The sequence below is a fragment of the Chroicocephalus ridibundus genome, chromosome 5, assembly GCF_963924245.1.
Source record: "Chroicocephalus ridibundus chromosome 5, bChrRid1.1, whole genome shotgun sequence".
Taxonomy (NCBI): Eukaryota; Metazoa; Chordata; class Aves; order Charadriiformes; family Laridae; genus Chroicocephalus; species Chroicocephalus ridibundus.
The window spans coordinates 3019469-3044452 of record NC_086288.1 but is presented as its reverse complement, the minus strand read 5'-3'; the positions used below and the strand labels follow the sequence as shown (position 1 = coordinate 3044452).

Below are 24984 nucleotides of genomic sequence, written 5' to 3'. Positions count from 1 at the left end.
CCAGGGGAGTAACCAAGAATCTCAGCTTTTATAAAGAACAGATTTATAAATAAAAAATAAATTGATATGCAACTCTTTTGAAAGAGCTCTGCCCGGCTTTATTTTGTAAATACGGAACAAAGCCTCTTATTCGAAGTAGCTAATCAATGTCTAGCTGACCACGTGCACGGAAAATGGGATAACTCAAACGTCTGCACCAGGACCTCAAGCCTAATCAACCGTAATGACTAAGACAGGAAGGTCTTCGCAATATTTACTCTTATGGCATACTGCATGGTGGCACCAAAAGCTTAGCCCCAGCTGAAGGCTTATTCACAAAGAGGAATCATCTCTTGAAAACAAACAGAGGCTGGTTGTTTCAATTCTAGCTCAACATGAAAAAGGGTACTTCGAGGTCTGACACCCCCCCCAAAAAAAGGAGGGCAGCTTCAAATTGACTAATTCAAAACAACAGAATTTAATATATGCCGAGAGCATCAAGCATTCAACACTGATGTTTAGAAACCAAACACCCACCACCGGAATCAGAGAAGTTTGCGGCTCCGCTGTTTGATGAGCTGAAAATTTCTTACTGCTCAAAAAAATCCCAGAAAAGTTGTCAAGGATTTTCACGATGCGATGAACTTTACTACTAACAAGCCATCAAATGAGCAATCACGGTTTGCAGACCATACAGATTCCCTTTCACCAACTACCCTCACTTTCTTTGGAAATGACGCAACCTGTTCCTCAGAAGGCCACCCTTCCTCAGGCCCACTGAATATCGGACACCGATTTCTTCTTGATTAGTCTGCAGGTATTGCGATCGTGAACAGCCTGGCTGAAGTCATCAGGTACAGCACATGTCAAAGCCACCTCTCCGGAAGTACATGAATCGAAGTCTGGCATTTTCTCACTAAACCTCACATAAGGCATTTTGACATATAATTTACAGATTTTTTTTTTTTGTTTCCAAACCACAAGTCACAACTTAGCAGCAACTCCCCCCCTCTCCTCTTCCCTCCCCCCCCCCAAATTTCATCAGGATAATCAGGAAATGGTCAGGAATCATAACAGAACGACATCAAAAACAACCGTGGAAACGCATTTCAGTTGATTCTCACAGTGAAAGATGCAAATCACAAAATTCTCCACCAAATATGTGGTTGACATCACAATAGCGGATAGACTGGAAGAAGCAAGGATCAGAGTTTATTTACCACAGGTCATTATAAATGAATCTACAAAGACATTTTTCCTGAATTAGTAACTCTCTTCAAAATGAGCGCTTCTAGCTTTTTAGATAAAGAAAGAGGCCTTGAAAGTTTCCCTCCTTCTGCAGCGTTATTCTTTCGTAAGTTGTTTTCACACCGCATGTTCCCCAAATTCCCCAAATCCCCCCCCAAAATGTGTATCATCTCCTGGCAAGGTGGCTTCTCCCATCGCATTTCATTTACAAATGTACTGGAAATCTTCAGTGCCCTCCTACTTCAAGTTAAGTTCAAAATGTCATAGTTTACTGCTTCTCATATAGTAGCGGCCATGAGTTTTGCAAGGCTCTATAGTCAAAGTTAGAGATCTCCGGTGCGTGGTTTCATGAAACTCACCTTAGCCTAACTCCTAAGTTTAGGAATGCCTGCTTGAGAGCGCCGAAACATTAAATGTAACTGGTAGCAGCACATGTGCAAAAAGCATTTTCACTCAGACAGCTATAAAGCATTTTCCCCAAGAGCTATCTGCACTATCAACTCCAAAAACTAGGGCCTTTCTATTCTGTGCAAACTGATGCGTAATCGCTCATAGTACACAGAAAACATACCTAAAGTTTAAAGGAAAAGGCCTGTGAAATAAGGAAAACCAAGCTAGGACACTAGTAATGGCAATGAAGCAGACTTGCCTGCAAAAAACACTGGAATGGAAATCTGCAGATTTTAATGAAGGATCAGAGTAACAGTTTGATATTCCATTAAGCATTAAAAAAAATAGCAGTCCTAATTTTCATGAAAGTCTAGTAAGCCAAAATACCAGAAAATTAAAGCGAAATGTAGTCCCTCATGGGATGGCACGGTGAAGGCAAAGAAATATCCATACTCAAAACAGCAAAATAACTTCATGAAAAAAACATTAGCACAGATTAGAAATCAAGACAGTCATATTCCTGGAAGACTGGACTGATGGGCCGCGTGACTAATTAACAATACTATTGAATTGCTTCCTTTTACTCCTGTCTACCTCATCCATTAAAGTACAGCCCAGGTGGGCAAGCGATTTGTCCTTCCAAAAGGCACAGTCCCTAAGTGTTATCTAAATCCTCATACCACATGCTCCGTAAGTGTTGGCTTGCTTGCTTGGTTTTTTTTTTCTTCCTCTTCTCTGCATCTTCAGGAAGTCAAAAAAAGGAAGAGAAACCCAACAGCTTACAGGACAGAAGACTGAAGAGAAAAACAGAACAGGTGAGATTTGTCAGGAAGGACTTTAAAAGGAGTTGACAAGCTCAGGTTGTAGAAGAACAAGAACAAAGAGGAGGAATGGACAGAACTGCTGCACTGCAATTCTGGGTCTTGCCAGCTTTGACCTTCAGTGTCTTTTGTGTCTAGGATTATACAGTATACACGAAACACCTGAGCAGAACACAAACACTGACTTATATGTATCTATTTTTATACAGCTGCTATGAGGGATAAATGTTCCAAACATGGAATTTAGTAAAGAATAAGAGCTAAAGGTAAAAGTCAATTATAGCCTTTTATCCTGACCCCAGGACCAGGATAAAAATTTGCTAGTGTCTATAGCAGTCGAGTCCAAAAATCACCATATATCAAAAACTAGTAAAACCTGTAATCTTAACAGGTGGTCTTGACAGATTGAAGTGATTAAGACTTTTCCAAACATCGTAGAAAGCCAAATGATTAAACACGCCAATTCTGTCATCTCCCTGCAAGCCAAATTTGCTTATGTGAAGTGAATGGAATACCATAGGAAGGCTATTTGTCAACCGATGCTTTGACTGCCAAAGGCAAATCTATACCATTGTTTGTTGGAAACAAGTTATCACAAAGAAACCCCCCTTCAGTTGCCTGCTGCTTATTTGAAACGAAAACATAAGCTCACAAAATGAAGCCTACCAACATGACGAGACAACTAATGTATTCTCAGCGTTTCCAGAAGCACATCTATAACATGATAGGGAAGTGGTAATGCAATCGGGGCGGCCATGTGAAAAAGTTACATTAACTCAGACCCAGGCATATTGGGAGATCAACGCAATGAGTCAGATGTTACAACAGAATATAAATTTTGAGTTAAAGCCTACCCAAGGTAGAACATTCTAATTTGGGTAACACCGAGATTGTGATAAGGTCAGAAGTTACAACAGGAAATCAGAGTTTCCAAACACCTTAGAAGCAGCAGAGATGAATGATACATACAAATATTCATATATATACACATTCATGCGTAACTACAGTTGAGAACAGAATCCAGTGTTACACATCAAGCGGGTAAAATGAAAAAGCTGCTGTTAGGCCTACTTGTAAGTTTGCGCTGTTCTTTGTAGACAGACAAGTTGTGGACTAACTTACAGTACCTTGTCACACATTTAGAAAGTCCTCTCTCTCCATTACAATAAACACCACTGTACCTGTATGGCTTCGAATATGAACTCTCAGCGTTCCATTGCTTGCAAACTTCTGTCCGCAATATGGGCAAATCTTCTCCTTTTCTCCCGTGTGAGTCTACATGTGGTGGGAAGGACAAGAATGAAAGCTTCAGCATAGCTTTAAAGCAAGTGAAATATGGACTATTTTAACTGTATTGACATTGACCACTATTATCTCCATTATATATTTTATACCATCACAGCAAGCAGAGATTCTAAGGAATTAGCTATAGGCGTTCTTTCAATTTTCTTTTAAAATTTCTAAACAAATTTCATTGTTAATGGCAAAACAAACTGGTTTTTCAGTTCCTAAGTTTACTATTTCCTAAACAGTCACTATTTAAAACGCCCAATTCACCTTTGTGTACTTTCATAATTGCAGAAATAGGACACCTGTCCTTCAGCTTGATCTCTGCGATAGCAGTTTCTTAAGCAGAAAACAGCCATTTGCTTAGCAATAAAGTTATTCTTCATAAGTGGGCCTTATTTTTAAAAGCATATAATTGCACAGAATTCTTACACAATGAAGTGTAGTGAAAAGCATTTACCTAACCTAGAATAACTCTCCCTGTTGAAAACTTGAACTGGAGCTTTAAAAGGTTTCTACGGAGATTTGCACATATGATTTCTGACTGTTTCGTATGAATGGAACACAGCCACCCGCTCATCTGAAGTATGACAGACAGCGATCCTTCAAAGTGCCAGCTGTCAGTGACTTTAGTCAACACAAATTGTGTACCGGATCCTACCTCGTTTGTAATAAATGCTAGAATCAGGTTGCATTTAGAGAACGGATCACAACAAGTATATTGTAACTGTCACCAACACTAAATCATACGCTGAGCTCGTCTTTTGAAATCAAGCTTTTAGGGCTAGAGCGCCTTGCTGATACAAGAATTGTTTCAAAACGGAAAAAAACCCCAAATAATCACAAACTCTCCCATCTGACCTGTGCGGTCAATGGCCAGACCACCTTGAAGTAAGGTACATACGTGGGTTCTGATCATTTTTCGCACTGTACTTTCAACACCCGATTCCGAAGATTCATCAGCCTATTGAATAACTTTATCTGTGACTGCTCTTTTAGTGGAGAATTTGCGATTACTTCATTTGTAAGTGTTAATTTAAATGGGATGGGAAAGATAACATTAAATTATTTGGACAGCCGGCTATTTGGGTTTCAAGCTTTGCATGTGACTCTTCAGATAGGGAAGTTCTTATTTTCATGAAAGACATTGAAGTGATATAGAATTCTTCATGACATCATAAAAACCTTATCTCACATAGTACATGTTATGTTGCAGCTGCAGAAGAGTAAATGAGATATCATTTCAATACTAGATGGACTTGCATAGTTTTTGTTCCCTGACGTTATCAATATGAATGCTAAATCCCTCTTGATCTAGAACCCTAGAATTCTTTAGAAATCACCTATATCTCCAACAGCAACGTTGGGGGATACCAGACAGCTATTAATTCATTCCAAACAACCAAGAAACCAGAGGATTTCCGGGATACATTACAACTACAAGGCTCACAAACATACAGCGAGTCCCAGCCTGACAGCAGCACAAAGCAACAGTAATTACAATTCAGAAGGAATGCCAAAGAAAGAATAGGGATAAACAATAAACGGTAGCTGCTTCCCATTAAAATGCAAACGCATATATGTGTATGGCCACTTTTAACATGAAATAGTTCACTCATACTGAATTTTTTAGAAAGGAATCTGAGGAACCAAAGTTTAAAAGTTTATGCAGAGCTCATCAATGATTCCAGGTAATATTTTTGATTTGTAGATCTGATGATCCATCTTGGCAAGGTCCTTCACAAAAAAGTTAATCTGAAATCAACGTATGGGTATTATAGGCTAGGTCTGTTACTCAGGTGATTAAGAACAAGTACATAAGGATGAAGAGGACTGTGTCCGAAAAGCAGTCTGGTTTTTTTCAAAAAAAATCAATTTGTCTAATGAAAGATACTATATGCCTTCCCTAAAGCCTTGCTCCGCAAGAACACAATCAGAAACAAATTGCAAGTTTATTTTCTATACCCTTTATTTTTGAGTTCCTCAGACCAATCTATTTGGGCTTAGAAAACAAGTGTGCTTTTATAGTCCTTATTCTAAAAGTAATAGAAGAGAGGGAGAGTATCGTATAATATAAAGTTCTCTCTTTATTACAGCAAAACTCAACTGATTTCACAGGCCAAACAACAACTGATGAACCAGGTTATTTGAATCTCAATCGTCTCACTGAAGTCTACAGACAAGGCAACCCCATTTCACTCTAGTTCTAACCTACAGGTGAAAAATCTTCCACTTAAATCTATCCAGGAGAAATACACTTTGGTTACGCAGTTCTGTCACTCAACCACAGGCAACTTTATTTTCCAGCAACTATAATTACTGAGTAACTTAACGCATATTAAATCTGAGATAAGCAGCATTTAAAACAGACTGCAGACAGACAGACTGCAAACGCATTAACATACGCTTAATGGAAGATCAAGACCTTTAAAAGACCACAAAAGGAAACAAAGAGACTTTGTTCCTAGTTGGTTCCATTAATTTTTTGCAATCTGTAAACATGTTAAAAAGCAAACACACGTTAAAGAGGCAGTGCTGTGCATCACATTAGAGAATCCAACAGTCTGCTGCCTGCCAATAACTTGATTTAGGCCCCAAAGATGTGTGCTAGTTCCCACACCTGTAAGACAGGCGTCAGCAAGCTGGAGAGACAATGAAAGACTGCTACGTTTTTTTCCTCAATTTTAAATACAGATTCATGATCTAACGCACAGTACTCACCACGATCACGTGCTGAAAATATTGTACCAAGTAACTCAGTTACACTCAATTTTGTTATTACAATTTTACATGCATATGTGAAGTGCATACTACATGGCAAATATATGCGTGATGTTTTACAAACTCTCACAATTTGCATTTGGGGGCAACACCTGAGCTGATTTTCCTCAGCAGATTTGTTCTTGATTCAATTATTTTCTTCACATTTCTTCCCTGCAACATAAATCTTACCTCAGGCCAAACTAGCAAGCCAAGCTTTCTTCTAAAGTTCACCCCAATTCCACTGCAGAGATCGGTGGAAAGGAGCACGGCGAGAGCAGCGCAGCAAGTCCCATCCTCCTACACACCTGATGCTGGAGCACCTACGCCCAATTTATACATATTGTACCCGCTGCAGATCCTGCGCGCCACCAGCGACCCCATTGTTGCAATAAGCATTTTAGAACATTAAGCACCGTCACAGCTTTCTACCAAAAAGCCAGAAATGCAGAAGCATCTGGGTTTTTTTTTTTCCATTAGTCACAACCTTAAGGGCGCAGAAGGAATCAGTACGATAGAACCATTCTACTCACTTTTTTATGACTCTTCAGGACTGAGGGCGTCACAAAAGCTTTGTCACAGAGGTCACACTTGTATTTCTTATGTCCATCGTGTACAACTTGAATATGAACATTTAATGTGTCCTTTCTTTTGAAAGTAGCATCACAGTGGTCACACTTGAAGGTCCTCTCACCTTATAAAAAGAAAAACAAGGATTAAAGATACCAGATTTTTTCTGGAAATACACTAATGCTTATCGTTTCAGAAAAACAAATAAAAGCAACAAAGACAAATGAAAAGCTGGGTCCTGGGAACAGAAAAAAAAAAGAATTATCACATCTGGTAAAAATGTAATTGAGAAATTAAGAAAGCAGAAAGCAGTCATCACAACACCATAGCCAGAAATGTGAGATTAAACTCTATAGCCAAGGATGAAATGGCAACCCGTGGAAACAGCTTCCAGAGAAACCAAGCACAGGTTTTATCAGCGCCCCAGTAACAGACTCACTTCATAGTAACAAGCTGAAACAGACCTCGTCTTTCGGAACTTAAGTGGTAAAAGACATCTTCCTGAATTTAAAAGAATTCTCAAAACAATGAATACTTGCTTCAAGTAACCTATCTCATTCACATCAAGAGAGGCAAACTCATATGAAAGAGATGAAATAACTTTTAAGGGTTGTAGCAGTATTACTATTCAAACTGCAGTGACGTGGTTGAAGGTTACAGCAGAGGCCAGGTTAATATTGAATTTTAAAACTATTAGCAATGAATTACCTAAGAGATGGGAAGAGACATTGTAATTCTGAAAATCTGCATGCCTTTTAGAGAAAGAAAGAGAAGGAAAAAAAAGGACATTTGATTCTTCAGAGAAGTCGTTCCAACAAACCTTCTCCTTATCACTACTGTGAATGCAAAAGAGAATATTCTCTTCTTTGGTTAATGTCTTGATTGAAGTTGCAAGTTAATCATCTGCAGCATGGCATTCATTCAGAAATCCACAGTCGAAACTGGAAATCAGGTGCCCATACCCCAAGAAACTTTCCAGGCATTTGTATCATAAAGAAAGATCACCATAATCTAAGAACTATCCTCCACTGCTTATTTTTCAGGGCAGAGCCTCCTGGTCCACACAAAGAAGATACAGACTTGAATAAGCACAAGCTACTTTTTCCAGTAGCATTGATGGACATGTAGAGGTACGCTTATTTCCTTGTTAGAGCTTGTTAAAGGATAAAACCATCCCAGCCCTGGTCCCGGCGCAAAGGCCAAGGTGAATGGAAATTGATTTCAGTACCCTGCACGTTAAAGCCCATTTGATGCTACGTATTGAGGCACAAACTTTTTTATTATATATTATACACGTAATACATAAAAGTGCAGCTTATCACTACAGCGGTGCCTCAAGTATCCACAGACATTCCAAAGCCTGGATAACCCATTTCTCTCCCCCATAAACGAACCATAAGTGCTCCCCTACGCCAAACCTCTCATTCTCTGTTGGTTTGGAAGCAAAAACGGTTTTGTCTTGGTCGAAGAATACGCTAAGGAGTATTAGAGTGCAAGTTGTCTTATCCTAAAACACTTTCAGTGTAGCTATTCAGAAAAATTTTCAAGGTCAACAGGGATGCAGTTTAACATGCTCTTATGGGGAGGTTTAACGCTGGTACTGCTTCTCGCTGTTCAGTGAATACTCCAGCCCTCTTCTTGGGAACATGAGATCATACTGCTAACAAAGCAAAGTCACTGCTATTTTTACTAAAGTAACATGCAATTTTCTACTGCTTCAACAAAGGAAAAATATTCAAGTGATTTCTTTTAAAAGTTACTTCTTATAAGAACTTCTAGGCTTCAAGGATTTTTTTTTTAGGTTGTCATTTAACATTAACATGTCTCTTAATAACTTTGCTCCAAGTCTGAAAATAAATCGGAAAAAAACGAAGCAATACAAGACATAATTTGAACAAATTGCCATGTCTTCTGAAGTAAGAAATATTTGTATGATTTCCATAAATTTACATGATATCTTTATGGTTTAAGACACGATTCGACATTTGTTGAGTTTCAGGAGGATTAGTCCTTTTTATCCTAAAGTTTTGTTCAATCATTCCTATAATTTTCAGTATTGCATTTCTATTATGATTTGGGAAAATGACTTCCAGATAACAACAACAACAAAAAAAATAAGGTAGTAAAAGATCAACAGTTTTCAAATAAAAAAAACCTCCAAAGTCAGGGAATTTCAGAACTAACATACTGTTCAACCACATCTCCTCTGCGTGAATACATTATAATACTCTTCAACTAAAAGCACTTGCAACGCCAACTACGCATTTAGCCAAGTCTGGCTTCGATTTAGCAAAAGTTTTCAACACACAAAGTAATGGGAAGCCTAGAATTGAGGTTATTTTCCCCCAAGGTAATGAAAATAAGGGCTACTTGTGCTTTATTTGAAATGATCAATCTTCAGCACCCACTTCGGCCCACCCCTGTAGAATGAGCTACTTCTCTTATTAACAAACATTCTGCGTGTCGATTATTACTTGGGAAAGGCTTAGGGATTTGGGTCTCTTCAGTCTGGAAAAAAGACGGCTGAGGGGGGACCTTATCAACACTTATAAATACTTAAAGGGTGGGTGTCAGGAGGATGGGGCCAGGCTCTTTTCAGTGGTGCCCGGGGACAGGACAAGAGGCAATGGGCACAAACTTGAACATAGGAAGTTCCACCTAAACATGAGGAGGAACTTCTTTACTTTGAGGGTGGCAGAGCACTGGAACAGGCTGCCCAGAGAGGTGGTGGAGTCTCCAACTCTGGAGACATTCAAAACCCACCTGGACGTGTTCCTGTGTAACCTGCTCTAGGTGACCCTGCTCTGGCAGGGGGGTTGGACTAGATGATCTCCAGAGGTCCCTTCCAACCCTATGATTCTATGAAAGCAAATATACAAGGAGGATGATGTCCATCTCAACCAACGCAATCCTGTTCAATGCACGTCTCCACAATCCTAGACAACTGAACAATCCAAACTAAAATGCTTAGGATGACTCGTTCTCATCAGCCAGGTCTTTTACAGCCTCATGAGCGAGTGTTAGCCAAGTACGAGCTACCAAACACTTACGTACCATAAATCCTTCCTAAACACCACAGCTGAGACTAAAGGGTTACCTCCACCGTGACATAATGGGAACACAGATACTAAAAGTATTATCAGCAGCATGCCTAAGAGAAAAAGCTCATCTTACTCTCAGAAGACAAGTTACATTTACACAGCTAGAACCTACGTGGAAAAAACAAAAGAGTTTGGATTTTATTTTTTATTATTTTTTGCTAGGTAGACATATTTGAACTTGAATTTTGAAAGCTACATCAATGACACCTTTTCCAATTTCAAGAGAAGAACGCCTGAGGACTGGGTTTATGAAATACAATTTTTTCCAGTAAATTAAGTTTGTAAACTAAATTTTAAGTCATTCTACACTATTCTGCAGAGCACCTGCTTGTAAAATGAGAAGAGGACGCTGAATTTAAAAGAATATACGACGTAGGCTGAACTTCAATTTTTCCTAGAAGTTTAAAGCTTCACCAACAATTTTTCTTTTCCTACAGCACAGAAGAGTAAAGCCAGCCAAACACATCTAGAGATTCTGGTTTGTTTCTCTCCTTTCTTTATAGCAAGAGGTATATTTTAGTACTGTGAGAGGGACTACTATCCAGCTGTAGCAGGACAACGCCTATAATTCCGAGTTATTTCAAATATGAGAAACTCATTACCGTGGCAGCACATCTTGTCGGTCTCCGAGTTAGGACACGAGGGGAAGAGCTCAACATTTCTTCGCTGTGAACCCAAGCTCTGCTCAGACAACAGCAGGGCCCCTTGTTTTAATCACAGCCTTGAACTGAAAACTGTTTATTGTTCAGTTCATCCTAGTAATGACTTTCACTTTGCTATTGGTCTGTCAACACTCCTTTCATAGAACTACAGACAAGAGAGATGCAGCATGACTATAAAAGCCTTGCTTGTATTCACTGTATTAAGGCCTCCTTGTTAAGTTGGTCACTTGTTGGGTATTTTTTCCAAAGTAAGAAAAAAAGGTTTAAAAATCATCCCCGTGATTAATAAAAATACCAAAACATAATTGGTTTAAGGCTTTGACTCATTTTGGAGAGTTTTAGCTAAGATGGCAGAAGTTACCACCTTCAAACACCTACCGTGTCCCTCAGCAAGACGCGTCTCCTTTAGCACCAAGGAAGACTGACTAGACGCATCTGTGCCACCACAGTTCAGTCTCATATATTTAATATTTACTTAAATAGCAGTGGGTTCAGGAACAGCTAAACCTGCCACAAATCACAAGCCTAACTCAAATTTCCTGAGCTCCCATCCTCTTGGAGAGAAAACAAAAAAAAGTCACAATATATGCAGTATTTTAGAGACAGCTTTACCAAGGCCTACGGTTCTGCATACTGGGAATTACTGCTTTTGGATACCCTGCAAATACTTGCTTCATTAGAATACACATTACCGCACAGGTTTTTAACTTTTTCCTCCCATCATTTTTCACATTTAACATCGGAAAAAGATTTTTACAAAATTCAATGCCTCATGAAATTGCAGAAGCTTTTGAAAGATAATCGTAAAAGAACAAACTAAACGCACCGGTCTAATAATTCATCTAACAGAAACGCTGTTACACTGGATTAAAAAAAAAGAAAGATTTGTGGTTTTTTTAAGTTTACCAATATAAATATTCCCCAAATCAAAGCACTGTCTAAGCTACAAGGATTTCAGACCATGAATATTTCCTGAAATCTAAATTGCTGACATTCACATGGTTGAACGGTAGCCTAGGGTTCTCTGTAAATATTAAAGATGGAGAAAATTCCACCAAAAATAAATCTTTACACAGACGGTTAAAAAACAGGACAGAACGCCAAGAACAAGTTACTCATGAGGGAAACTGGCCACAGCATTCCTCCAGGCTGCTTCTTCTATGCCAGAGGCAGGAAACTTCAGCCTGGACTGCCACAGGAGACGGAATCTCAATTTCAAGCTCTAAACGGGCTTACCTACAAAAGCTGAGTAAGCCACCGAGTTAACTCTGCCTCCCTCTCTCCTTTCTTAAAATGGAGGCAACGCTATCACACTTAGGGCAGAAAGCAAACTCTTGTCATCAGACCTCAAAAAATCATTGCTAGATTTTCTACAGCAGATTTGGATTTGCATTTAAGGGCATTTAAAGGCAAGGTTTGAATTTGGCTCTGAATTTTCTAACTCCCTGGGGTTAGAGTTGAATCTTAATACGCATTTAACACAGCAAGTTGCATACTGGAGCAAGGTGCCATATGTCTGTTTTTCTCAGTCAAATGTGAGAACTGAAGTTCTTTTTCCTTTATGACTTAGCACTTACTGTTATGGATTAACAGATGTCTCTGTAGAGAGAACGGGGTTCGGAACAGAGCTTTGCATTCCTCACACTGGAATGGTCTCTCTTCAGAATGGGTCTGCAAATGAAAGACAACGTGTCAGAGGAAAGGCTCGAGAAATCAATTAGCTGTCATTACAGTAATTATAGCTAATTTCTAGACTGCATTTAGGAGGGGATATCGTAGCAATTTGAAACATCAGGGGATGACGAATTAAAACAATCACTCTGCCATTATCCAGAATCCGGAAAGCCAGCACAGCAGCTACTGAGTAAGTGTACCTTCCCAGTCCTCAGAATTCTTACATGAGGCATGCACGCACACAGAAACAAAACCACAGAAGAACCAGGAGAAAACCTACAAGCTCACTTGCATTGCTTCACCAGTACTAACACTGTCCTTAAGCATTTACTAACGCGAATAAACGCTTTAAAATCAAAGACACATACACAGACCCCTTTTTCTAACTTAAGTTGGAAGGTAAAATTAGTCTAATTATCTCAAGATAGTATGTAAAGTTTGGCAAAGAAAATTTCTCAAATCCTCAGACTAGTCTTCTAACATTGTTGTCTCAGGTTCTTGCATGGGGCAAAACAGGCATAGAAGCACCAGTACCAACGTTTTTGCTTGCTGTAGAAGAATTCGTCATAGCTGAGAAATAGCCGCAAAGCCACAAATAAAATGAAAGGCTGAGCTTGGGTGAGTCTCTCAAACTACAGAGCTGCTGAAGCAGATTTCTTTTCTGGAGCTTTGGAAACATTCAGCTTCATTCAACTTCTGTAAATTTCAAAGCACTTTCCCTGTTTCCTAGCATTGTTAAGCGCTGCCCCACTGCAGAGAGGAAATTAATCCGTACAATTTATTAGCTACCCAATTTCGTACTATTTTTGCAAAGGAAAGCAAGTTTCTAAAGCATCAGCGTCTAAACACTATTAGCTCACAAGGACTTTGAGTAGAAGCCGCAGTGCCAAGAGGAAAAGGGCGTGGACAGTAAGTGTTTTATAATACACACAAAATTAGGTAAACCAATTATTTTTGTAGGCCAAGGGTAAGTATTACTATAGTACATATTTATATAACCTATTTCTGCCATTTGTAATACAACACTTACAGCTATCCCTTTAAATTAGGGAGAAAAAAGGGACTGTGGGGAGTCAGCATAATATTTAGATATAGACTGAGGACCTTGAACCTAGATTGATTTTAACAAAAATGTCTTCTTACATGCACAACAGCACCAAAGCATTACAGTACTTGCAATGGTATACAGAGGCCTTAAATTCAAGGCCAATTCCTTGACCTCGGCCTATGTCACTTAAAGCAAAAAGGCAACTGGAGCACTATCGAACGCACGGAATACATCGCACATTACATAAAATCTGCTGAACAGTGCAGTCCAGCTTCTACAGGTTTGCATCGCAGTTTGTGTTAGCTGACACCCTGCTTGGCAGTCTCAGCAGCCAGGCCAAGGATTGACAGGACATAAAGAGACTGAACTGCCTTCTCACCTCAACAGGTGGTTCCTCCAGAACAGGGCTGAGACATATTGACGAGACACTGGGGGGAAGCTCGCAGTGCTGCTGTCTGTGCTGTACCTGTTCTGTGGATAAATAGAAGGGTTCAGTCTCTAGGGCTGTCAATCTGGCACCTTTCACGAGCGCAAAATTCATTATGCTTATTTAAAAAAAAAATGCCCTGTTTTAGAACACTCACCACATGAGTGAGGGCTCTGAAGAGCACAGTGATTTGTACAGAATTCCTTCTTAGGATCTCCTTGACAGTTCTCCTAGTCTTTTGATCAAAATACAAGTATTATCCTGCTCATCTTAACTTCACAACAAAGGAAACCACCTAACTAGGCATACCCACACGCAAGGGTACGCAGATCACCTGCCTCTTTTGTGAATGGTCCAGAAACAAGCTAGGTCTAGTACAAAAAGCCACGCAAACATTAATGAGGAGAGCTATCCCCCCCAAAAACACGTATTAGTTCTAATACGGTCCTTTTTTGTCCTCCTAACAGGTTCCAGATCAGAGATGGCTTCCGTTCAGTCAGAGCAGGGGATAGCCATATGATCAAAGCAACTAAGGATGGGCTCTTATAGAATATTTCATGGCAGCCATTCCTACCATAGCATTTGTGGAGCCCAGCCCAAGGCTAATTATTCCCAATAGAGAATCTGAGGGAATACAGTTGCTTCAATTCATTACGCTCCCCAGGACCACATAACCCTGGATTAATCATAAACCCTTCAAAATCCTGTGTCTGCTGACCTATTTCTGCTCACTATGATATCCTGATATTTTAGTCTCTGAATTCATCCTCTATACACAGGAACAAAGGAGCAGATGGAACAAAACCTTTGCTTCCTCCTTTATGGAAGCCATCTGGATTATATGGCACAGAACACGCACTTTCATCCAGTCTAACCTGGACAAAAGAAAGGTGACTACTTTTATCCGTAGCACAATCCAATGCTACATTGGCCTCTCCATTTCAGATGCCATTCTCTTCCCTCGTCACAAAACTGGAACCGTATTCTTCACGTGATCACTTAAGCGATGTAGTCTGCGCTTTGCAAAAAGACACCTGAGCCAGTTCCACATCACGTAAACGCTTCTCGGTGCTGACATCTCCAAGCGAGTGACAAAGCAAGCTTGCGCAGGCAGCTCCAGAGAGCGGCACAGTACTTGTGCAGAAGCAGTACTTTAGGGGTACCTCAGGAAGACTAACAGTTCCCACCCCTCGGATCTGTAGCCGTAAGGGTGTAATGAGTGCTAAATTAGGGTGCACATCACAATGCCCCACTGAACAGAGCAGATACGCTCTTAGCAACTCCACTGTCCACCTCTCACTGAAATGGGGGGGGGAAACTAATCTCTTTCTGCACCTTTGAAATGACCCAACATTCACTCACCCACAGCTGAAAGCTGTTTAAAAGCACATGTTGTGGGAGCCATTTTTATTCCAACACAAAAATCGGATTAAATAACCCCCATAAAAGAATCACAGAACAAGGAACAAGCAGTTTCCATCTAAAACACAAAATAAGAATTCAAAGGCACAAAATGTATATGTATCCTGTTTCTTATTGTAAATAAGAAGTATGTAGCTCTGCTGTAAAACCCAAAGAGCTTTTTCAAGCATGTTACTATCAACCTTGAAGGCATATGTTCTGTTAAATGCTGGTGATTTCAGTGTTTTTTAACTACTATACCCATCATTCCCACTGCAGGTTTCTAAACTCCCTGCTACTAGCACTGTAACTGCATCCTGGAACTCCAAAAAGCACTGTGAAATTATTCAGAGGCCAACTTTTCTTCCACCAAAAGAAAATTAAACCTAGGTGGGCGTCTTAAAGGAATACACACCTAAAGAACCATAAAAACCAGAGCTGAACAAATACACAGAAGCACAATACACAACAAAGGTTTAAATTTCCACTGTTGGTGGATTGACATTCTTGTGAACAAGCAAAAAGAACTATTGTCCCCTATTTTTGGTAGGACAATTCCCCAAAATCATCGCAGTTAAAACTATTTTGGCATCCCAAACTACCACATCCTTGACTTACACCTTACAATTGGGTTTGCGTATACACATCTATACTCCTCTCTGCTATCTACTGCCTCTCCTTGTTTACATTTTTTTCCTCAATGGAGAGAGGCATCTCTAAAAAAAAAAAAAAAAGCACAATTCAGGACATCTGTGTCAGTCTCCTGTCCCTCACGCTCATCTCTTCATTTAGCAAGTGAAATTAGAGACCTAAGTGTTGGATGGGTGAATATTCACAACTCTTACGTAAAGACAGGAATAAGTTTATTTCGTTATAGGACAGGGTGGATTTACAGCCAGGACTATGTGCAAACAGGTTTAGGAAATAAGCATGCCAACATGCTTTAAGGAATTCTGATAAAATTATGTACTCACTAAACCTGTCTAAATTTTAATATTTTCCCATTAAGTGGAGCCTCTAATCCTTGCTTATGTTAGTGGTGCTGCTGCTTAAAACACAGAATTGGGTCAAAGTGTTTACTCATTCATACTTAATCCCGAATTCTGTTTTCAGCCCAAACTCCCTACCAGTCATGAAGTGCAAATTCACATTAGGAAACACACAAAAATTATTAATTTAAGATATAGAAGTATCTTTTCAGATAGCGTTTTATACATTTTCCTTAGAATATATCCAATTTGTGAGATTCTGCCCCATTTTCTCTATAAAGTCTAAAACAAGATAGAGCCACAGCATACACGGGAGCTAATCTCGTCCTTCAGCAGGCTGCCGCATGCTTTCTGGTTTAGACATTCATCACCATTTCATCCTACGAGAGGCATTACTATTACATGATTTATGGCTCAAAGAGCAAGAGATGGTGCAAAGATCCTGTGCCAAATTCCCAGATGGCATATAACATGAGCCAAACTGCAAAAAAAAGCTTGTAAGTATGGGCGTATCAGTTTCATCAAAAAGGGGGGAAGAAAGGGGAAGTATTTTAAAAATGTAAAGGGAAAAAAAAAGAAAAAAGCAAAGGGTTCCAAAATACTAGGCACAAAACCAGACAGGTAATTCATTTTTTCTTTCTTTTTTAGAGTCTTGCAATTCTGAAACAACAGTCATGGATATAGCCTTGCCATTAAAAAAAAAAATGTAACCCCCAGGCCAAAATAATGACAGGCGTTATAGAAATTAGGCCAAGCAGATTTCAGCTTAAATCAACAGAAGCAGAGCATCCCTTCATGAGTTTGTTTTGCAGGTAACCTTTCTTCTGATGTTGTTTTAATGTGTGAACACTAACCCAGGGCAAATCCAGTAGAGTTTGAAAGCATCTGCCGCTAAGCCCAACAATGACTGCAACAGGACTACACTTTGTTTTATTCAAATATGGTATCTTTTAAAAAACAAAAAATTGTTGACATTTTAGACAATTTACATCTTTATCTTGATAACCTAATACTAAAAAAGAAAACGAGCAAACAGAAAAGTCAAAGTGGGGATTTATTTGATATTTTTAACCAAATAACTGTGATTTCCTTCTACTTATTTCACTTTTTTTTTTTACTAGAGTTCATTTAGTGTTTTGAGATTTTGGATATAACAAAGAACACTAAAAAAATACATCCTCCAATACTTTAATCCCATGTTTATAAGCATGCCAGAGCTTAATGATGAACCACTTAGAAGAAAAAAAAAAATCTGCAAATCTGAGGCTGGCAGACCTGTAAACAACAACAGCAGAGTGCTTTACCTTCTTGTGATTCTTGTAAACATTTCTGTGGGCAAATCCCTTTCCACAAAGCTTGCATTTATAAGGTTTATCTTCACTGTGTATTATTTTGTGTGCAGTCACTTGATCAAGTCGTTTGAAGGACTTATTGCAAACCTCGCAGGTGTAGGGGCGTTTTTCTGCAGAAAATGAGTGGGGGACATTTAATCTCCTGTTTATACAGGGGGAGAAGATGAAAGGCAGAGACAGTCATCTCCTCAGAGAGATTTTTGCAATTAAGTCAACCCAATTCAGATTAAACCAATTAGAAAGACATCTAATGCCCTTTATGTTAGACAGTTAAGTCACTTCACAAAAGATGAGCCATGGTGCATCTCAAGAAATTGGCACATTCTTTGCAATAATCATTGCTAAAACTAAATTCTGATTAATTAGCTTAAATCAAAAGAGAATGACTTCAAAGAGGAAAACCCTGTTTCCAGATTACAAATGTGAACGAGGGCATGACAGTTTAAATGTTTTAAAACTTAATTAACAATATACATATTAACTTCCAAAATCCTAAGTTCCTTAAGTTCCTATGCAAAAAGCCTTTATGCTTCAACCGGTGACTGCAACTTAACTACATTAATGCTCATCCAGAGTGTCAAAAGAAAGCTAGGAGCCTCTGAGATATAGATTATGTTACAAGAAATGAGCTTTTGGTGCGGACCGATACCAAGAAAATAGCTCAATTATAAGCCTGTGCTGCTGTAAGAACCTGTATTTAATTTTTTTTAAATGCTAATGTATTTGACAGAACAACGTTGTGTTTCCATTATGTTGGCTGGTGTTTCTGATCACTGTTGAAAGACAGAGGCATTACATTGCCGTGATCAGAAATCCTGGCAAGCCAATTTGTGTCATACTGCCAAAGCTACGGACAGGCCACTCCCCACTCACAGCAACCTGTTCCAGCAAAGGACAAGCACGACAAAAACATTTGTGTGTGGTCTACGAAACGGCGTGGAGTGCGAGCTGCTTCCTCTGACTGGAAACTACGTGCACATGAGTCCACTAAGACAGAGGTAGATATATATATCCATGAATTAACCTTTCCCTTTTTAATCACAGATCCCTACCAGGACACCACAGTTCCCATCCTTTTCTCTTCAACGTGAAATTTCAACCACTGGTTCTTCACCTCCTCTATAAGCCAAGTAGCTACGTTTCGCCCCATCCCAGCTAACTAATCATCTACCCCAGCTAGCACGGAAAAAATAGCGTGACAAAGCAGCAGTAGGAAGACGGCTATAGCACTACACTGGGATTTTTGAAAGGCTTAGAAAGGGTAGCTTAGGTGATTTCCTTGTAACCTGAGATTTGCTTGAAGAGCTCAGGACAACACAGAATTCATCAAGCCTTTTATAAGAAACTAATTCAGGTAAAATTCAATAGACATCAAATACATACACACATATAGGTTTGGGTTATTGTTATACATTACCTGAGTGAGTTATCATATGGCGTTTTAGCTGGTTAGCCGAAATAAATTTCTTGTCACATTCCTGACACTCAAAGATCTCATGGACCTGCAAAATGAGTGTTTCATGATAATTAAATACGCATCTCAAACAAGATCACACACCTTACGTATACAAAAATTCTCTAACAGACCATAATTATTTCTTAGCCAGTAGCTATACTAATAGTCATTCATACGCTGTGATTTCCCCTTGCTAGTCCCTCGGTGAACAAGAGCACCTCTCAAAAAATAATTATCGCCAACAAAAAATTATCACTAAAACTATATGTAGAAACACAGGTTATGCAAATCTGCAATACCAGATCCATTTAAAATACCATTCTTATGAAAGCATCAAAAAAAAACAGATGCATAATACCTTTTCAGAACATTTCTTTTAGTCAATAAGATATAAGTAAAAATAACACCGTAACTACTTCCTAACTACTACTGTAAGAATCTTAAAAAACAAGTAGTATCAAACTTTCAAAAGTACCATCAAAGCCTTTAGAGGCAAGATAGCAGAGGGGCAGCAGTGCCTCTTAAAACTCTAAATGCAGTAAGCATTAGCAGGATTTTCAAAAATCACAGCACATGATGTCATCAAGGACTGAACGATGGAAAAATAAAAGAGGCAGTTCAGAGCTGCAACTTCTAACACATCATAAAAAAAATAATCCTGCGTTATTTATTATTCCTCATTACCATTCACCTTCTGCGCTGTGTTACATTTGCCATCAGCAGCCTCCTCTCAACCTAGTCACAGCACAACTGAACAGAGATTTCAGCTTTTTGCAACCGCAGCCTTAGACAGCAAAACTTCTGGGCAGAGATCACGTTTCAGAAAGCCTTTTTGGAGAACTCTATAGACTTTCTGTAGGAGAATCTAGCAGCTAAAAATAACAAATATCAAAGGTTCAACAGAATACTCTAAATGAGAAACATTTGTGGACAGCACAGAAAAGAAGCTCAACTAAGACTTCCATGCTTAAAACAAACAAACAAGAAAACCCAACCAAAAAGAGTCTCCCTAAGTATTCTGCCTCACCATGTTTTTATGCTGCTACTCACAAACTAACTTTAGAGCAAATTAAATGTTTTAATAAACTAAAATGGGTTATGCCATTTCCTACAATCTCTGCAAATTTGCACACTTTGGACAGTGACGCTTAACGAAATGCTCAGGCCGAATCAGGTGGTAAGCTCAAACGAAGATCATTCGTTCCAAATATCCTGTTCACCCAGCCAAATTTCAGATTAATTTCTCTTATTGCACACACAATCTACTACTCAACCCTTTCCCAAAAGATCTAAATTCTTACTTCGATTGTTGACTGACATTAACATAATGCTGCAACCAAGTGCTATTCAGAATCCCCCTGCCCTGACACAATTATTTGAAATAACTTGTAAGGTATTCTTAAAGGTAATATTTAATACATCAGAACCCAGACTGTGCTTTAACACTATAGAAATGTCTGATTTTAACTTAGGAGCATTGCTTAATAAACAGTCTCATTGAATACATTTGCATTAGAAGAGAGACTTGCATGCATGTGCATTAAAAAGCTACAGCTATCAAATATGTATTCTACGGCGGGTACTCTTCAATCAATTCTTTAGAGAAGAATCAGACACAGACTAGTGTGCATGTGCATTAAATAGCTGTAGCTGTCAAGCGTATATTCTATAGCTGGCACGCTCTAATCAGTTCTCTAGAAAAGCGTACAGTTACATGGTAAAGCAACAGTAATAAAATAGAGAAAATATTTTTTAGGAATAATGATATTCAAACACTTTCATTTTAAGAAAACTTGTCGAGCAACACGCTCGATGAGTACACAGGCTGTAACACCACAAACAAGGGCTCCTGCAACGATTTTTTTCGTGTAGCAAAATTAGTCTCATTGGGGGCTGTAATAGCTATCAACATAAGCCTCTGTAACATTAAAGTCAGGACACACTTAAAATTATTTTGTAGGCATTAGATGTTAGCTGAAGGTGTAGCTCTTCAAAGTGCTATACAAAACAGCAAGCATTTTAACAAGATTAACATATGCTCAGGTAAATATACTTCACTTACAGGACTGACAATCTTAAAATTTTCATTAGGTCTACCGAAAAGCAAAAGGTCATTCAAAAGAGTTTTGGGGGTGAAACTGAGCTAACACTTTGAAGATACCACGATCAGCTTTTCCAAAAACTAAATTTGAATTTCAATCCACCCCTTCCAGTACTGGATGAGACGCTGCCTGTCGGAAGGCAGTGCTGTAAGAGACCAAGGATATCAGAATATTGCATCCAATTGAAATGATTAAATTATTATTGAAAATTTTAAGGTGATGTTCAAAACTTGGTTTCTTCTACCTTTCCATGGCTTTCATAGCAATCGTGAAAAAGAGATTGCACAGTAGAACAAAACATGTCCCAGCGTTGAACAAAGAGGGCAGAGACACTTGGAACTGGCAGGTGAAAGAAGGTGGGGAGAGGGGGGGAAAAAATCACAGAGGGTGTTTAAGAGTGACTCCTCACCATCACTTTGCAGGAAGTCCAGCTCTACAACAAAGAAAGTTAAGAAGGAATCAAGGATTTTTCATAAACAATAAAACACTCTCAAATGTCTTAAATGATGAATAGGATTCCTTCTCAGTTCTGTCATTCTCTCTCCGGCAGCCTGTGCTACAGCACGCCTCTTAATGGAATCTTACAGATTCACGTAAGAAATCTGCTAAACAAATCCACAAAGGCAACAGCACAAACTAGTCTCACCAGCACAGCACAAACCTACATTTCATACAGGCATTCGTTTATAACCTTTTCCAAAGTCAAGCTTTACTGCTTTAGGCTCAAAGGTGTCCTTAATCTTCTTTCTTAACAGCAAATTATCTACTTGACCATTAAAAACACCCGCCTACAACAAGAGTCAGGAACTCATTCCACCACAGCACAACCAGAAAGAGACACATCCCCCCCAAATCCACCTACAGGTACCGATAGTGTAGCACCATCCATTCTGACTGCATCAGCCTGGGAAAAGAAACTAGCAACGCTGGGATTTGTTTGAATTCTTCTTCCCTTTCCACTTATAGAACAGTAGAGCCTCGGTGGAGAGGCCGGCAGCCTGTGCTATTCCCATGTATATGCTCACTTAAGTTTAAGTTCCTGTGAGCAGTTTAAATCCAAAACACGAGACACCTCTATTGAAATGTACAAAAGGAGCCCTTCAGCAAGAATCTGCACCAATGAAGACAACGCTCCCCTCCTTCGCTTGCTCACTATGATCACTGTTCAATGACTGAATTTTGCATTTTACTTAAACTTCCAAACTTAGAATATAATTCAGATGGTGTTTCGTTTGCTTTGGCAGTAGGCATCACAAACCTGCAGAAAAGAGATTTTACAACAAACCTTTTCATTCTATTACCCAGTTTTCTGCAAGCTCCTGTACAGCATTCTGAGTTGTGTTTGCTGGGAATTTATTTTTTTTTTATACTCCCATAGCACTTACCAGCCCAAATCACGAACTACTATAAATATCAGATAGAAGGATGTCACTTGACAATTGGAGAAGATAGTACAAAATACGACAGGTGGATATAGACAGAATGGAAAACAAAAAGATACTGATCACCACAAAGAGTAGTAATATCAGTGGGTCAGGATCAAATATAAATAATGTAGATGAGACTATTCTGGGTAGGACTGTAATCATTAAGGAAGACAAAATCAGAATTCAAAGTGATTTCTACACTCTCAATGAGTGTAGAAAAACACACAATATTTAGGAACATTTATATCTATTTTTATATATATATTTAGGAAGGAGAAATCAAACGCAGAAATGTTACATGATGACCAAAGTTTACATAGCACCACTACAGAAAACATTAATGAATTCCAAACAAAGTGTGAATAATGAGAATGATGCTGCTGTTAGAAAGCCCTGTCATTCCGAGATATATTATTAGATGTATTCTCTGTATTAATAAACTCAGGACATTGGTTCCACTATACTTAGCACTTCCAGGGGCTCAAGTAAGCATCATGGCTCTTCTTATTTGGGCAGCTGACTTCAAGCAGCAAACAGGTGAAAAAGAGAGAATCCACCGGAAGAAAAAGCTTACGAAATTAAAGGCTAGTTTGTAAAAACAGATGCATGAAGAAAGGTTGTGATAACTGTGTTTGTACAGCCTAGGAATTGCAAACGGACTTCGTAACGACTGTGCAATATGCCAGCTGCTATAAAGAAGACTGGTGAGTTTTTCCTGGCTTTCTGTCAGATGAGACAAAGAGCAATTAATTCCCTTTGCAGAAAAGACGACTTAAGCAGGACATCAGAAAAAACAAATGCTGGACTAATGAACGCATTCAAAAAAGTTGATGGCACTAAAGCTGGAAGTCAGAATACAAAGAGACATCTATGGAGGTGGTAGAATTTTTTTTTAATGGAACTTTTCAGGAGATGAGACAGTGAGTATCTAGGACGATTTAGGAACATGCTTACTCCCCTCTGTAAAATAGAACAGGATAGAAAGTCTCCTGAAGTCTCTCCCAGCCCTCTATTTCCTTGAGCATACTGAGATAAACTAAAAAATAAACAAAACCCCTGTGACACCAAAAATTAGCACAATACAAGCAATAGCCTAGAAAATAAGAGGGTGAGACTAAGGGGTATAAGACAATGACAGCAAAGTTAAGTTGTGCAGGGCTAAGAAAGGGCTTATCTTTAGATATTTAAGGCACAAACAATCCACACAATGCAAAGCTAAAAATGGGTTTAAATCGAAGATGACAAAAGCTACAGATCTGAATGACCATGTCCTCAGACAGTAAACAGATCTCTCAATCCCCCCTATAGCCACCCTCTTTACCTTCTTTCTCTGCATTTGTCAGATTTCTTTCTGTTGTTTGGGCTTATTTTCTATTATCTCCTATACTTTACCTTCCTATTCATTATTTTTAATTGCTTACATTGACAGGAAACGGGTGGAAAAAAAAAATCTCTCCTTCCTTCCCGTTTCACCTGTTATTTTCTTACTGTTTTTATTGCCTGCCCAAATATTTTGGGGATTATTGGTGATGGATCCTGCCCTGCTTCCCACAAAAGCAAAGCAATTCAAAGAAACAGAAGGCATGATCCCTACACGCCATCTCCTTCACTATTTCTTGTAGGCTGTGAATCTGGAGTATTTTTCTGGATGTCTTAAGAGGCACTTTTAAGCCAATCAAGAAGAGGAAATAAAGTTTCATGTACAAAATCTTCATGGTGATTTTTACAATGAGTAAGTGTTCAACTAATCTACCATCTATGCTAATTAAAAAGCTTGTTAGTGTGTGTCAGTGTCTGCACAGAAATACAACTACTGAAACTTAACGAACATTTTAATAAAATGGACACACTAACCATGACATTTGGGATTTTTCAGCCACCATAAGGCGCACTGTCGTGTAAAAATTGTAATTACATGTGGCAAGGCATACCACAATTTGGTCGGAGGAGTAACTAAATACAGCCCTCTTAGACAAGAGATGACGGGCATATTAATACGTGCAAGGAGAAAAAACACAGTTAAAAGGAGGGGCCCCACCACTTTCTTTGCAACAACATATTTTAATTGATATCCTCTATATCCTCAATGGATTCAGGTTATAACCAGGGCATTATTAAAGACTTACAGTTAATCTGATAAACAGTACAATGTAGCTTTTTGTAAAAACAGAATCTCTTGGGTTTTAGTGATTTATCAAATTAATCTTGCTGGGACTTCCTTTGGGTATAATGGATACAGAATCTCGTGTTCATAGTCCATCTGTATTCCATGTATGAACCCCCTTATTTC

The 24984-nt window shown here is 38.9% G+C and overlaps 1 protein-coding gene across 2 annotated transcripts in view; it reads right to left on the bottom strand.

Annotated features, from left to right (window-relative positions):
- The window catches only part of PRDM5 (PR/SET domain 5), an 85463-nt gene that overhangs the window by 28773 nt on the left and 31706 nt on the right, over nucleotides 1-24984 (bottom strand). For both annotated transcript variants that reach the window (XM_063336016.1, XM_063336017.1), the window contains exons 9-13: nucleotides 19127-19211; nucleotides 17662-17819; nucleotides 12396-12489; nucleotides 7019-7179; nucleotides 3620-3713 (exon numbers count right to left, since the gene is read on the bottom strand). In XM_063336016.1, the coding sequence (XP_063192086.1) occupies nucleotides 3620-3713; nucleotides 7019-7179; nucleotides 12396-12489; nucleotides 17662-17819; nucleotides 19127-19211 (592 nt within the window). The remainder of the gene's footprint in view (nucleotides 1-3619; nucleotides 3714-7018; nucleotides 7180-12395; nucleotides 12490-17661; nucleotides 17820-19126; nucleotides 19212-24984) is intronic.